The sequence below is a fragment of the Mus caroli genome, chromosome 16 (genome assembly GCF_900094665.2).
Source record: "Mus caroli chromosome 16, CAROLI_EIJ_v1.1, whole genome shotgun sequence".
Classification (NCBI taxonomy): domain Eukaryota; kingdom Metazoa; phylum Chordata; class Mammalia; order Rodentia; family Muridae; genus Mus; species Mus caroli.
In genome coordinates, this window is record NC_034585.1 from 62,459,359 (window position 1) to 62,475,979 (window position 16,621).

At 37.6% G+C, this 16,621-nt stretch overlaps 1 protein-coding gene across 4 annotated transcripts in view; it reads right to left on the minus strand.

Annotated features, from left to right (window-relative positions):
• The window catches only part of Cadm2 (cell adhesion molecule 2), a 932,542-nt gene that overhangs the window by 136,554 nt on the left and 779,367 nt on the right, over window positions 1-16,621 (minus strand). For all 4 annotated transcript variants that reach the window (XM_021184563.1, XM_021184565.1, XM_021184564.1 and 1 more), the window contains 2 exons: window positions 9,282-9,434; window positions 6,523-6,660 (listed from right to left, as the gene is read on the minus strand). In XM_021184563.1, coding sequence (XP_021040222.1) covers window positions 6,523-6,660; window positions 9,282-9,434 — 291 coding nt within the window. The remainder of the gene's footprint in view (window positions 1-6,522; window positions 6,661-9,281; window positions 9,435-16,621) is intronic.

Consider the following 16,621-nt stretch of genomic DNA (forward strand, 5'->3'; position numbering starts at 1 on the left):
AGGGGGTTTGGAGTAGGGGAAATCTCTAAGAAGTCCCAGAGACATGGGATGGTAAGAGACTCCCAAGACTCAATGTGGGTGATATTAGCCAAATCACAACAGTGGGGAGGCCTGAAGAGACAGGCCCCCCAGTGGATGGATGGGGACACCAACTCAACTAAAATATATTAGACCACAATATATTGCTCCCATCTAAGAGAAATGCAGGGACAAAAATGGATCAAAGACTGAAGGAATGACCTTCCAGTGACCAGCCCAACATTGGGATACCTCCCACAAATGGGGCACCAAACCCTGACACTATTACTGATGCTATGTTGGGCTTGCAGACTGGAGCCTAGCATGGCTATCCTCTGAGAGGCTCTACCTACCAGCTGACTGTGACACATGCAAATACCCGCAAGGAAACATGGGATGGAGTTCAGGGACCACTGTGGAAGAGTTAGGGCAAGGATTGATGGAACAGAAGGGGATTGTAACCCAATAGGAAGATCAACAGTATCAACTAACCTGTATCTCTGGGAGCTCCCACAGACTGAGCCACCAACCAAAGAGCATGTATGGGCTGGTCCTAGGCCCCCTGCACATGTGGTGGAGAGGGCTGCCATGTCTGGTATCAGTGGGAAAGTATATGCCTGATCCTGTAGAGAGTTGATGCGCCATGGTGGAGGGATAAGGTAGGAGCCCTCTTAAAGTTTAAGGGGAGGAGGAGGGAGCAAAAACTCCGTGAATGGGGACTGAGAGAAGAGACCAGAATGCGGTAGCATCTGGTATGTAAATAAATAAAATGATTAATTATTTTTTTAAAAAATTCATTAAAAAGCAAAGATATTTTCTAAATGAGGGTTTTGGGAACATCTCCTCAACTTCCGTAAACATTTATTAAGATATTGTTTTTATTTAGTCCAAAGACTATGGATTTGGTAAATGTATTTTAATATTATTTTAAAAACCGTGATACATTAAAAATAGCAAGAATTTGGTTTAGTATATCTGTCCTTAAGCAAGCAATTCTTTTAAAAATTTTGAGGAGTTACAAGAAAGAACACTGCAATCTGGGTTTATGTTAATCCAAATGGTCTAATATTCACATTTAGATAAACAAAACACTAAGTGGTTCACTGTTACTTTCCTAATTAATAACAAGTCATATACTAAGAAGTGTAAATGAAATTAGGAAGTATTTAGCCAATTCAAAAATTGGCTGCAACACTATCATTGATTTGCTTGACTTACAAGAAAATGTAGCTGAAACCTCCTTAAACTCTTTGGGTGAATTGAGATGCAGGAAGGACAATGGAACAGGGATAGTTGTGTTGTAATGAATGTGCATAGGTACTGCCCACTTTCAAGAACACTCCACAAATCCAAGCATTGATGAGTATGGAATTCAATTAATTCAATCTCAGATTTTACATAATTAAAACATGACCGATCACTGAACTAATTTTTAATGTTGTTCTTGGTTTAGGGGCAAATGCTTATTGCCCAAGAGATTAGCATTCTTGACTTTATAACCTTCATCCTCAGTTTCCCACTAGGTAGGGGTTTTAGTAATGTGTCTTATCTTTTGATGGGGGGAAGAACTCTGTAAGGGAGGACTGAGGGGGGGGACTGCTATCACTATATAAATTATTCCACTGTTATCTCTTTGGGATATTGTTATTTCATGCCTGAAATATCTCCTACTCTTCTAGCATTCCAATTCCTTCTTCAAACCCTAAATTCCAGTGCTAATTCTCAGAATACCATCTCTTCCAGATGTGTGAAAAGGTACACTCATTCCTCTGTAGATCTGTTTCCTCTCCTGCAGTGAAATAAATTACCACAAACTTAGTGAATGAAAACAAAACACATTTGCTCTCCTGTGGGTTATAAAGCTCAATCTGGTTTTCCCATTACTAAATCAAAGTCTTCCTGGAAGCCTAAAGTTCCCTTGTAAGCCTCATAGACTTCGTAAAGTTCATTGGTGGTCAGAAGTTCATTTTTTGTCTTATTCAGTTCATCTGAGGATTCAGTTTTCTTATTGATGAAGGGATGTATCTATGCTCCTAGAATTTACTAACAGTTCTCTAGCATATGGTTCCTATAAACTATTTAAACAGGTATTGATTTACTTCAAGACTGACAGAAAAAAAATCTTCCTGATCTTTCTTCTTTTAAACACCTTATCTTATTTATTATGCATGCCAGATTCACTTTTGATAATTTCCTTTATAATAGTGCAAAAGGCATCTATGGCTATGTATGCTGGATTTCTTTTACCATATAAGGTAAAATTATCAAAACAGCCACCTCACTTTAAATTCAGGATCTCCTCCTACACATAAGGAGAGAGGTTACATAAGGATGCTGGGTCCTTGAGGGTTATCACAAATTTTGCTTAATGCGTTAAAGTAAAAGCTAGTTATCCAGAAAAGAAAAATCTCAAGATTTGGTAATAAGAAATGCTCAAACTGCAAATTACCAAGCATATAAATAGAATGAAAACTTTAATGCAGCTGCCAGCTCTCAGGGCGCTGAATGATTTAGGAAGGCAGTGCACATCTTTTTGCACAGTAAATGGCAGAGACTCAGACTTCCTTACTTCCTAGAAGATTAAAGGCTGCAGTGAACACCTGTGGTTTGGATGTAGAGCTGCCCAGAGGCACCAAAAGGGTGTCTGAGTCAATGTCTGGAGGGGCAGAGAACCCAGAGCAAGATGGAATCCTGATGGTTTCATTCTACCCTTGAAAGCTTTTAGAAAAAAAATAAATTTCAGTACTGCTAGGAGAATACATTTCTAACTCCCTAGTCTAGAGTAGAAGAGTATCAAAGCACAACTGAATCCTACCTCCTTGATTGTCTTGCCTAAGCATAGCCTCTATAAAATTTCATCAGTATTTGAAGCACTTACCTTAACTACAGGGATAAATTAAATCTCTTTCTGTAGAATGTCCTATAAGTTACTCCTTGCTCCAATTCTAGTGATGGATTTGTTAAGACCTATTTATTCAGTAGTTTGATTTTATTTACTAAATGCCTGCTAATGAATGAACACCTGAGGGTTTTGATTTTCCATAAATAGGACGAGTATCTGCTACCTTGGCACAAACACAACACGTAATTCATGTATTTGAGCCTGGGAGAACGCAGGTTTATACAATCATCTGTCATTTGAGAATGTACTAATGAACCACTGTTCTTTCTGTTTTGTTTATAATTTTAATTTAGAGATTTCGCATACCTTTAGAATCATTATTTGTTAATTATAGAAATGACAAAAATGATGAAAATCTAAAATGTACTTAGTGATTTTTGTACCTGGCAGGAATTTCTCGTGTGTTATCTGCAGAAGTAGTATCAAGGAGACACTATTATAGGAATTTTAGATGAGAAGACAAAAATATCAAAACTGAAGGACTTCAACACAAGTAATTGATACTTATGCTGTTGTCTAAATGAATGAAGTCCTCTGTAGCTAGATGTGATTAAGTAATGCTGTCTAGAAAAAAAAAATCACCCAGAAACACACCACACACACACACACAAATCGATACGACAGGTAATCTAAAAATTACTTATTTTTATACACATTCATCTTCATAGAAAAAAATCCTAATAATGATTGTTTTAATAATCGAAGTCACCTTTAACATCTCCAGGTTAAGGGTCTTGGATTCTTCATTTGACACTTCTTTCACATGCACTGACATACTGGGAAGCTGAGGCCCATTAGAGAACTCTTACTGAACTGAACTGGATTGGATTCTAGTAGCTTCACTTTCCCATCTGTGTTATATACTTAAGGCTTATGTGTGTTCAAAGTTGCAAGTTATGCTGTAGAAAATTCTGCCAGGCATTAATGGAAGTCATACATTTTTATCTCTGGAAAGATGAGATAGTGCACCATGATGATGGACCACTCCTTGCCACATATAGTGTGGGCTAAAATAACTGTTCTGTAAAATAGCACTTAGCAAATTCAGAGGACAGCGGGCAATATGAATGTCCGCTCTGTGCAGACTACTGCACTCATCTTATTTACATGGATGTCTAGCGAAGGGAAGTTTACCACACTCAGGAAGCTCACCATCTTGTTGGTAAGACAAATGGCCTAGACATACACAGGAGTTGTAAACAAAATGATGTACAGATGAATTAAAGTGTGTCTGTGTGTGTGTGTGTGTGGGGGGGTGCCAGTTCTATAAACTGTTAGTGCATTGGAGAGCATAAGGGAAAAAGGCTTGGTAACTTCAGAATACAGAATAGGATACCACCTCCCCTCGCATAACTTCAGTTTTGCTTGATACTTGATATTCAAAGGGAAAGCCAGATTTGTGAGAAACAAATCTATTGAAAAATTAATATATTACTGTTTTTTTCATGACGTTACAATGTTAAATAAAATCAGTCAATATTAATGAACTATCTAGTTTGTTACCTCTTTAATTAGGCTGGGGAGTCAGGGAAGACTAGTCCTTGGAACATCGAGAAAATACAAAGAACTTGTATTCAACAAACTAGTTCACTATGTTAAGGTTAGGGAAAAAATTCTAGTTATAAAAACAGTTCACCGGGCTGGAGGAATGGTTCACCCTTTAAAAGACCTCTTTCAGAGGACCTTGCTTCAATTCCCAGCATACACACCAGGCAATCACAAGTACCTATAACTCTGACATCCTCTTCCAGTCTCCACAGACATCCTAATATATATATATATATATATATATATATATACATATACATATATATATACATATATATTTTACAATTCCTATAAACACATACATACACATCTTCATAAGAACATGCACATGAACATGGACATGCACATACACCTAAATACAAATAAAAAATCTTTTCAAAATCATTGACATAATACATTTAAGAAATTCTTGCGATCCTAAACCAATTCTTTCATGGAAAACATCTACTGTGAGGCTTAACAGTATATTGCTGCCTAGAATATTTCTGTAAGCTGCAGAAAGAATTTTAAACATATCCTGCAGTATAGGGCTTTCCATTAGAAGTGTCTAACATAAAACTGACTGGAACAAATGCTTGTCACACTCAGATTACCAGGGAGCCAGAGTGAAAAGATTAGCTTAGAAAGATCTGACTAGGTCCAGAAAAATCTACTACATATATTTTAAAGTCAGGATTAGGGTGGACTTTATTGAGTCTGCTGAAATACAAGATTCAGGGTACATAGTGATCTGAATATTAACTTAGGAATGGTAAAGTGTCCAATATTAATATAATGTCTTATACTACTAGTTAATCTTTTTACTAGAATTTAAGATAAGATGGTCAATAAGGTTAAAATTATTGATAAGATGCTATCAGGAGAGTATACATGTAGAAAGTAAGATAGAATACACATGACAGCAGTTTTGTATATCACAATCTTGCTATGACAAGCAAACCCACATGCCATGATGAGTTTTCACTACTAAGAATCAAATAATTGGATACAAGATAAGAACTGCTTGTAAAAGTAATTAGAGTGGTTGGCATAGCATGTAGTATAGAAAATTATGCCAAATATTATATCATTACATGTAATAGGCAACTTGTTTGAGTAGCCTCCACAAACAACTATCATCTTACTCTCAACTAACAATCACCCTTGCACAACTGATAACTAATGTATAGGTGATACCAGGTCTAAAATCTTCTTCATATGAGATTCAAGACACACCAATCATACTAGGATGAACTACCTAATCAGTCATATACTAGCAATTTCCTATTTGAATTTTCCTTCTGTGAAAACCTTAGTTTATGCATGTTTTGTGTGTGTGAGAGAAAGCCTGGGGTCAGTACAAAATACTCTAAATTATTGTGCATTTTTACTGAAACAAACCACTTCGCTTACATTATTGAGACTCAGTAGAAATCAATTTTATAATGTGTAGGTTTTCCTTCAAGATATTATAATCCCAAAAGTCTACAAAATAAAGAAATAACTCCTATCATCTCCTTGATTACAATATCTATTATATCTATGAGCATTGAAATAGTGGTTTGTTTACTACTCTATGTCTTCAAAAATCAATCTATATATTTTTTTACTCTTCCATTTACTTCTTTTCTGGCCTAGTCTTCTTAGAAGCATATATTATCAGTTCTACAATTGGGATTTTTTTTAACATATGAGTAGAAAAGGAAGTACACAGTGGTTATATTAATGATTTTTATTTAGTTAGTTTATATGTGTTTCAGCTTTGCATGTATGCATGTGTGCATATATGAAAAAAACTTGCAGGGGTGGGTTCTCTCATTCCATCAGGTGGATTCCTGGGACCCAACCCCAGTCAGCAGGCTTGGCATCAGACCTTTATCTGTACTGAGGCATCTTGCTGCCTTGTAGTGAAGATAATACATTTTTTGAAATTATGTAATAAGAAATTATTAAATCTCATTAAAATTAAATTGAATATTAAGCAGTACTGTGGCCTGAAACATAGAGTAAATTCTCTGTTCTCACCCAGTGTAACAGTTTCATTAATGTTGACTAGGCGCTTGCCCATGCTTTACCTTTGATTTCTTTGTCATTTTTGAACCATCTTATATCAGCCGCAGGCTTACTGCCGGACGTCTTACAAGTCAGCTGCATCAGGTCTCCCTCCATGACTGGGGACGAAAATCCACTAATCTGAGGCTTCTCCGGGACTCCTAAAATGTAATAAGAAAAAGAGTGTCAATCTCCAGTGATGACCTAAAGGTCTGGATCCTAAAATAAGCCTTTTTTTTTGGATATAGAAAATATTTATACACAGTGTCCAGAAAGAGTTTTAAATTATACACACTTCAAAGTAGATTTAATAAAAATTATAAAATTTCACCTGCAAAAATAGTCTTTGTAAGGCTTTACGTACAATTCAAATACATGTGATTTACCAGTGTGGCAATCTAGAAGGTAAACAGCATTAAGTAAAATATTCATAAAACATATTTCTCTTTTGTCAACATTATGCATTATCTAATCTAGAAACTTTCATTCCTGATTTTATAATTCTCAAACCTCAAAAAGGAATCATTATATTCCCTGTATTTTATTCAAGAAAATTAGATTTTGAATATGGGATTCGTGTATGCTTACATCCATCCTGGCTTTTGATTCTTTGAAAGTAGAGAATTCATCTCAATATTTTTCATTAGAAACTCAACTGTGTTTGGAGAATCATGATGTCTACCTACTATTTTAACTATCGCTACTTTGTTCTGTTTCAAATCACCTCATGTAAATAATTAATACTTTAAAAATATGTGTGAGTGATTTAAAAACATAATATCGTACATTTAAAATAGATTTGATTGTATTTGTTTGTATCACATGTATGCCTGTGAGTGAACTGGTACGAGTTCACATGGACAGCTGTACAATGCCATGGCTAGCATGTAGTTCACATGGACAGCTGTACAATGCCATGACTAGCATGTAGTTCACATGGACAGCTGTACAAATGCCATGGCTAGCATGTAGTTCACGTGGACAGCTGTACAAATGCCATGGCTAGCATGTAGTTCACGTGGACAGCTGTACAATGCCATGGCTAGCATGTAGTTCACGTGGACAGCTGTACAATGCCATGCCTAGCATGTAGAAGTCACAGGAAAACTCTTGAGCTGTTCTTCACCTTCTATCTGGTTTAAGGCAGGCTCTTTCCTGTTCTCAGCCACTGTGATGGCAACTCCAGGATCGATGGTTCACAGGCATCCTAAGAATTCTCCATCATCGCCTCCTATTTAGCTGCAGAAATGCTGGGGAAAAAGAACCGTGCTACCTCACCAGACTTTTACCTGGGTACCAAGTGTCTGAAATTGGCTCAATAGGCTTCTGCTTGAAGGGCTTTTACCTGCAGAGCCATCCCCACAGCCTAAAAGAACCACACATTTCCTATCCTATACTATTCAACTATTTTCTTGGAGGTTTGCTGAATATCATGCAGCATTATTCTGTAATAAATGTGCCTGGAAGTTGTCCTTATTTTAGTACTTTAACTTAATTTCTGAGGATTTTAAAAGATAAGAATATTAGAAATTCCAGTATGTAATATACAAAGAAAAATGACAAGGAAGATAAACTAGAAATAAGCTCACTTCTCTTAACTAGCTAGTTGGTCTGTGTGGGCTCACCTCCAAACCCGTTAGAGAAAAAAAATCAATGTCGTACTGCAATTTAATAAACTGCACTCTATAGTCATTTATTTTGTGAGTCTTGAGTTGGCTTTACAGAACAATGCATTAACCTTAGGCAATTGTTATCTTGGAACATTCCACTTTAGTGGATGTATCTTGTCCTTAACGGCAAACTTGTGAAGATTTTTATGAAATAGTTCCACAGGGACTTGCAATGAAACGTATTTCACATCCCAAGCACAGAACCAATTCGCTAGCTGGATTAACTTTAATATTCCTACCCAAAAGGATGTTATGCATTGGCTATTTTAAATGCAACGCTGTGCCTTTATCTATCTAGAAAGGAAGGCAAGCTAAGGGCAAAAAGAAAAAAAAAATCAATCTTTAAATTTCTCAAACTTGTTCAGTACACAGGTGCGTTTCAATGAACTGCAGCAATTTCAGCTGACTAGGGCCCTGTGGAGTCGATGGGCTCTGAGCTGCGGCCTTATTGCCTCTGAATCTCTACGAATGTGTTGCTTTTTTTTAACGTTGCTTTAACCTTTTGGAAAATGGCCTGATACTTAGAGGATAAAAGCACAAGGAAGCTACAAGCTGCATGCACAAGTGACATTATGTACTTCATTTACGGGTCTAGAAAATACACATTTTTCTTCTTTTAAATAGAGACACATGGAAAAGTCGGGGCCATTTAAATGCACTAGAGTACCAAAAAAAAGAGGTCGTTTTTGAAACCCATGGGTTATTAGGGGAGGCCCCCATCAGGTGACTTAGACATAAGATAAAGAGCATCCTTTGCACGTAAGGAAGAGTCACTGTACCCAGTATTTGATCACTTTTTAAATGGCTTCAAATCACACTGCATATATATGACCTCGGTATAAAATTAATTGGAAGAAGAATAAATTTAGTGCCTAAGACACAGTATAGCATCATGCTTTCTGCCATTCACTCTAACCTTTGTACCTGCCTTTGTCCATTTCTGAAATTAAAGCAACTAAGTGATTCCTAAAGGTGTTTTTCTGGGAGGCAGCAATAAATTAAATTATGTCTATTGATTTGACGTGCAATAAATATTTTCTGATTGAACCATGCTGTGGCATGGCACATTTTTCTGGGAGTGTGATTCCATGGTGTTAGTGTCTAGCACTTACCCAGGACAGTGAGATAGGCCTTGGAAGTTTTGACAGGCATTGTAAATAAGGAGCAGGTGTACTGTCCTTCATCCGAGAGAGACACGTCACTGACACTGATGCTCAACTCATGCCAAGAAGCGCGAACCAGCTCGATCCGATTGTCCCTTAAAGCTGGAAAGAGAAAATATTGAAAATGTGAATAACATAACACACCACAAGCATATATATAAAACATAGATTTTGGACACAATAAAACGGATATTTTATTTAACATTACATTCAATTTTTGCAACCTGAAATACAGTAAAGAATATTTCAAGGTCTATATTTAAAAACATAGAACAATTAGGAGTTACTTAACCACTGAAGAAATAACCATTTTATTATGTGGTCAAATTCTGCAAAAAAAAACTTTCAGAGAGGAAGAGATTGATGGTGATATAAATAGTTTTTCTTTACATTCATTTTATAGAATGAATAATATTGACAAAAATACTATGAGAATGAATGACATACATTTGTGGAACTGAGACTGCTAGAAATCTTGCAAGACACCAACAAATAATTTCTGTATATTAACAAAGTCCCTGCCATAGAGACACTTACTGTACTTTATTTTCACCGGAGCTGGCGTTTAGCTGAAAAGTACCGGGGTCTTACCTGCTGCTTATATTTGCTCTGATTGTAGTGTATTATGGTAATATATTCTTAGGTTAAAATTGCTTTTCTCCTACAAATACTTCTAGAGCTTCTGCTAGAATGTTAGGAATTTTGTACATTTTCACTCAGTTGGGAGGAAAAATGAAAGTTTATTATGTACTTCATTAAGAAAAGCAATAAAATCTAGAATCAAGCAAGAGAGAACTAAGAGTTTTCTCCCTGACAACCAGCCACAGAAAACAAATAAATCCCCACTGTATTCTGTGACTTGTTTCCATTAGAAACAGAGAAATAATCAGTAGAAAGCCGGAATGCCATTCCTCACCTTCACCACTGGGAAGTCTCCCCTGGGGAATAGCTTCTTCCTAAAGTCACAAGTCTAACGTAGAAATTAATGTCCATTCATGTGTAACTGAATAAGTCCATTGGACCAGATAATACCACAAAGTCTGACAAAAACTGGACTCTTCCGTGAAGCATACATAAAATGTAAGTGCAGACCAGGATCTGATTGATACCCTTAAAACATGCTGGATGCACCTAGTGTTAGCATGTGAGCATTTCTTCTAGGCTCCGCCCAACAGTTACCTAACAACAGCCAGGTAGGAGCCTGGCTTGCTATAAAAAGACTGTTTGGCCTCTCCTGAGCTCTCTGACCCTTTTCTCTCTTTCTGATTCCCCTCCCTCTTTCTGTCCTCTCTTTCTCCTTCTTGCTCCCCCCTCTTTCCACAGGCTGCTGCTGCTCCTGTTTCTGCTCCTGCTCTTCCTGTACCTCCTTCTCCTCCTTCTCCCCCTCCTCCTCCTTCTTCCCCCTCTCCTTCTCTGACCCTCTCTTTCTCTGCCCCTTCCCATGCCCTCAAATAAACTTCATTTTAAACTATGAATATTAGCTCAGGGCATGAGGGGATGCCTCGGCATGGGTCTCTGCTAAGTCACCTCCTCCCACCACACCCTAACTGCACTTCACAAAACATGTCACCTAGAAGTGATCTTCTATTCCTATGGCATCCATCCTTGATGTAACAAAGATTCCTGGGTAAAATTCACTAACGAATCACTTATTTCTATTGTTACTGATTTATACTCTTGATAGGACTTAGAGTGGCCCAGGAGATAAAGCTCAGCACATGACTCTTAGGAATTAGATGAGTTAGTAGAGACAAGAAGAGCCATATCTATTGTGGGTGTCGCCATTCCTTAGACTGACGTCCTGTGATGAGCAAAAGGGAGAAAGGCAGCTGAGCACTTCTCTGACTTTGATTCGGGTTCAGTGTGCCAGCTGTTTTCTCTTCCTAATACCAGTGCTTACCTGTTGTGATGCACAATATTCCCTGGAGTTCTAAGTCAAATAAACACTCTCTTCCTCAAGTTGTTTTTGCTCGGTATTTTTGTTAAGAACTAAGGAACTAATACACTAGCCATAACAAACACTAGGAAAATCATAATTTTAGTAAAGAGAGTAACCAAGGAGCCAACACTAATCAGAATCAGGTATTGGCATTTTCTGACAAAGATTTTAAAGAAGCTATCATGACTCTGAACACAACCTAATAAGCAGTAACTAATTTCAATAGAACAAATTTGCAAAAAATAGAAAAGCTAATAAAATAAAGTTAGTTACAAGAAAAATCACAAAATCCAAAAAATGAAACCACCATATTTGTCCAGCAACAAATGAATGTATTAAAAAAAACCACACACACACATAGTACATATATATATAATCTAACTTTATGTAAATCTAAAAATAATTGAAATTATAACATTTGCAGGAAAATAAGAGCAATTGCAACTCATTATACTCTAGAATAAGCTACACTCAGATAGACAATGTTTATGTTTTCTCTCAAAGGCATAATCTAAATATGAAATTGTAAGTGTATATGTGAGTGCTTTTACATGTGTTTGCATGTTCAAAACTTAAAAGGTCATCATGAGAGAGGAAGAGGAGAGGAAGAGATATTAAGGAAGGTAGAAACTGGAGAGGAAGGTGAATGGGGAATTCACTGGACAGGAGTAGACAGAACCAGCTGCAAGTGGGGACCACACAAAGGCCAGCATGACAGGATACATGGGAGGCTGAGCTAAACATGGGGTGATGCATGTAGGCAGAGATGCTGTAAACCCACGTTCCCACACAAAATTCCTCACAGCTGCATCCAGCATGCTCCAAGCTGCACTGATGATCTGGTCATCGCCATTACGATTAGGACGTTACAGATCCAGAGGCAAATAATCTTTGGCTCCATTTAGCACTTGCTAAGTCATTTTACCACCCAGCTCTGTGTATACAAGCATTCTGTGATTATCAGTTAATGCTTTGAAAATGTATACTTTGAATAAATATCACTGATCTGTGAGGTCAGAGCTGATTTGTGTTGTTATCAGCACGAATGTGATGAAACCCATTAGGTTTCATGTTAACCTACACACACACACACACACACACACACTAAGTTAAATTAAATTTTTTAAAATAGAGTTTGAAATAAATCAAAGCAATTCCATTGAAATTATCAACATAAATTAACCTTTACTAGATAAACTTAGTATACAGTACTTTTAAAGATAGTAGATTTAAATTCAGAGCATCAGATGTTCTGCTTATAGACAGGAACCTAGCATGGCTGTCCTCTGAGAGGCTCTATCAGTAGCTGACTGAGACAGATGCAGATACTTACAGCAAGCCATTGGACGGGGGTGGGGACCCCTATGGAAGAGTTAGGGGAAGGACTGAAGGAGCTGAAGGGGATAAAAATCCCATAAGAAGACCAACAACATCAGTTAACCTGGACCCTTGGCAGCTCCCAGAGACTAAGCCACCAACCATAGAGCATGTATGGGCTGGTCCATGACCCCTGGCACATATGTAGCAAAGGACTGCCTTGTCTGGCCCCAGTGGGAGAAGATGTGTCTAATCCTATAGAGACTTCATGCCCAGGGGAGGAAGATGCAGGGGTAGGGGTGGGAGTACAGGGGGCACCCTCTTAGAGACTGAATGGGAGGAGGGATGGGGTAAAGAACTCTGGGAGGGGGGACAGGTAGAACAACATTTGGCATGTAAATAAATAAAATAATTAAAAAAAAATAAAGTCAGAGGATCAAAATACTCAAACTAGAACAACCAAGAGGACATAGATGGGAAGTTAAAGGTAAAGAATATAGCACACTGTTAGTGACCCTGCGATACATCCAACCTAGGTGCCACTACACTATCTGCAGAGAAGAAAGAAAACAAGGTTGTAAAAATAATGAAAAAGATAACAAATCTTTCCCAAATTGGCAAAACCATGAATGTACAGAACGCCAAGACAGAGGGGACTGTGACATAGGAAAGATCAACAGTACAACTCAATATCTGTTAAAATAAAACTTCTAACATTTAGAAATATTTGGAGGAAAAAGGTAATACCAAATTGTTCCACACATATGCATATAAGCCTGCTTAATTAGACCATGTGCATGGTTTAAACCGGAACTCCTGGGAAACACCTCACTGGAACCTGCATGAACACAAGCTTCCAGAAGATGATGGTTGGGTTCCTCCATCGTGCAACTTCATAGGGAATCAACTGTATCCGCTAGTATTTAAATTTCTTTACAATACATTTACAGTGACAATTTGAAAATATCTTGAGGTCACAATCTTGTGATAAACTGAATATTTTAATTTACACAAGGCTTTAGTCAGTTCCAGAAGATGATGGTTGGGTTCCTCCATCGTGCAACTTCATAGGGAATCAACTGTATCCGCTAGTATTTAAATTTCTTTACAATACATTTACAGTGACAATTTGAAAATATCTTGAGGTCACAATCTTGTGATAAACTGAATATTTTAATTTACACAAGGCTTTAGTCAGTTCATTTACTGAATACGCTTAGCATTTGAAAGCTTTGATCACATTTGAACTACAAATTTTACTTCCTTTGACAACTAGCACTAGAATTCTCCCCATCCCCAAAAACAACTTTTAAAAAGTCCCCCAAAAATCAAAAACAATTAGGACTTCCTAACTGACACGCACGAACATATTTACATATTTACATAGGTAAATGACCTACCCTAGGAACTAAGACCGTGTTACCACCTTCACCACTACTCCACCACTTGCCTAAAGAGCCTCACTCTTTAGACCAGGCTAGCTAGGAACTTGTAACATTGCCCCAGGTTCCCTGGTTGGAAATGTCGATTCACCATCAAGCCCCTCTTTCTTGGCATCTGCTGACAGATGAGGTTTCCCTTACAATAGATGCTCTAGGCAAACCCTACTTCCAGTGTTGTCTTTTCAAGTCTGTGAATTCTAGGATGTTATCTAAAACTTCCTTTCAAACAGCATTTCAAGTGTGAGAGGATAAAGAAAGGCCCAGGGTAGTTCAAAGAGGCATATATGCTCAGCAACTGAATGGGCTCCCTGTGAGCCGGAAGCTGGTCTCACTGTCTCAGCACCCTGAGTCGGAGTTATCTGCGCCGTAGGCATTCAGTGAGTGGCTATTGAATCGACACCGAGAGCCAAACTCTGCCTATATATGATAAGAACGCTGTGAAAAGGGTCCGAACTATAAAGTCCTCTTCGGTATCTCTCCTCAGGACCCCAGTGGGACCTAAGCAGTGACAAACATAAAGAACATACACATCATGCTAACTAAAATTTTATCAAGGTTATAGCTTGCTGGAGAGTGCTTACAATATCAAATAAGTGATCTTTAAAAATATTACGTCCCCTCCCCACACAGTTTCCAGGTGTAATTAATCAGGTACTATAATAATTCTTTAACCTTTATGGATAGTAAGTTCCAAATACAAAGTAATAAAATAAATGTGATATTATTGTTCAAAATGAATTCAGCATTTAAAAAGAATATCCCTTTGAAAACACAATCTAGGTGGGTTTTTTGTTGTTGTTTTGTTTTATTTTGATTTTGTTTTTGATTTGTTTGTTTGTTTTTTAAAAGAACTCAGATTCTTAGCTTAAAATATTTAAATGATTCCCCTAGGAACAATTACAGGAGAACTAATAATGTATGTTTGTAATAAAAGAACAAAAGTGAGTCTTCACAGAGATGAAAAAGTGAGCTAATATGTTAAGTCAGGCATTCTCAGGTCACGCCTCATCAACACTTAGGTGCCTGCCACCTGCTCCGAATGTGATTTAAATGGTTCAGAGCTCCGAGTTCTGGAGAATTTAATCTTAGCTGCAAATAAGCACTGACCAATGAGTAGGAATCTATTAAATAGTACTTGAGTGTGGGTAAAATTATTTCCCCAATACACCATTAGTCTAAATGGTTCATCAATTATACAAATGCATATTTCATTTTCATGCTTGGTAAAATAAAATTCCTAAAATATTTAGAATTGCAGAATTTTAGTCTCCCCCTCCCATTGGGTGGATAGGTGGTGGAATATTTAGCAATTTATATATTAATTAGTTTTAAACTACATGGATTTAACAGTGATCCTGTGAATTTATAATTTACCATCATTTCAGCCAGCACCTGGTAAGAAAGCGCATGGGATAGAACAGGAGTACAGTACCTGCTTAGTAAGCATGAGACCCTAGAGCGCATGGGATAGAACAGGGGTACAGTACCTGCTCAGTAAGCATGAGACCCTAGAGCGCATGGGATAGAACAGGAGTACAGTACCTGCTCAGTAAGCATGAGACCCTAGAGCGCATGGGATAGAACAGGAGTACAGTACCTGCTTAGTAAGCATGAGACCCTAGAGCGCATGGGATAGAACAGGGGTACAGTACCTGCTTCGTAAGCATGAGACCCTAGAGCGCATGGGATAGAACAGGAGTACAGTACCTGCTTAGTAAGCATGAGACCCTAGAGCGCATGGGATAGAACAGGAGTACAGTACCTGCTTAGTAAGCATGAGACCCTAGGTTGAAAAACCAGCACTCGCACTCAAATTTAAAGAAATATAAATAAAAAAAATAGCAAAGTAGAAACAGCTAACAATTTACACACACAGTTTTCCCTCATTTAATGCTGTGGTTAACATAAGTGACCACATACCTTTTAAAAATTATTTATTTTTTTGAGAATATAATATATTATTTCCCCTCCCTTCTAGTTCCTCCTTGAAAGTCCTTCTGTGAACCCTTTTAAAATGTCTTTCGACTTCTTGGGCCTCTTCTTTGCATTAATTGTTGTCATATACATATATCAGATGTACATATATCATGGCTGCTTAGTGCCGTTTTATCGGTGTTTTTTGTATGTTTTAGTGCTTTTGGCATTTGATAACCAAATGTTGTGTTCTTCCCTGGGTAAGGCTATTTCTCCCAAATAGCATTCTTCAGTTTCATGCAGTTCTTTGTATAGAACCGTGGCCTTAGGATCTTTTATCCAGTCCAATTCAGCATGTCTGTTATTGCTGTCCTTGTCAAAATGCAGAGTATTAAAGCTCATTTCCATTCCCATGGAGCACAAATCAAGTCTTGCATCTGGGGCTCAGGAGTCATTGTGGAAGTGGGGGAAGAAGAAAAGTTTGTAAAAGCCAGGGACCAAGTGAGCTGGCTATGAGATTTTGTTTCCTAATAACCTAAAAAGCTGTACCCATAAAGTCTCACCTAAATGACTGTCTAAATGTGATCTGAACAAGGGTACTAATGATCGGTGTGCTCAAATGGAGCTAAGGGTATACTGGGAGGAGTTCAGGGGCTGAGAGAGATTGGGATTAAGAA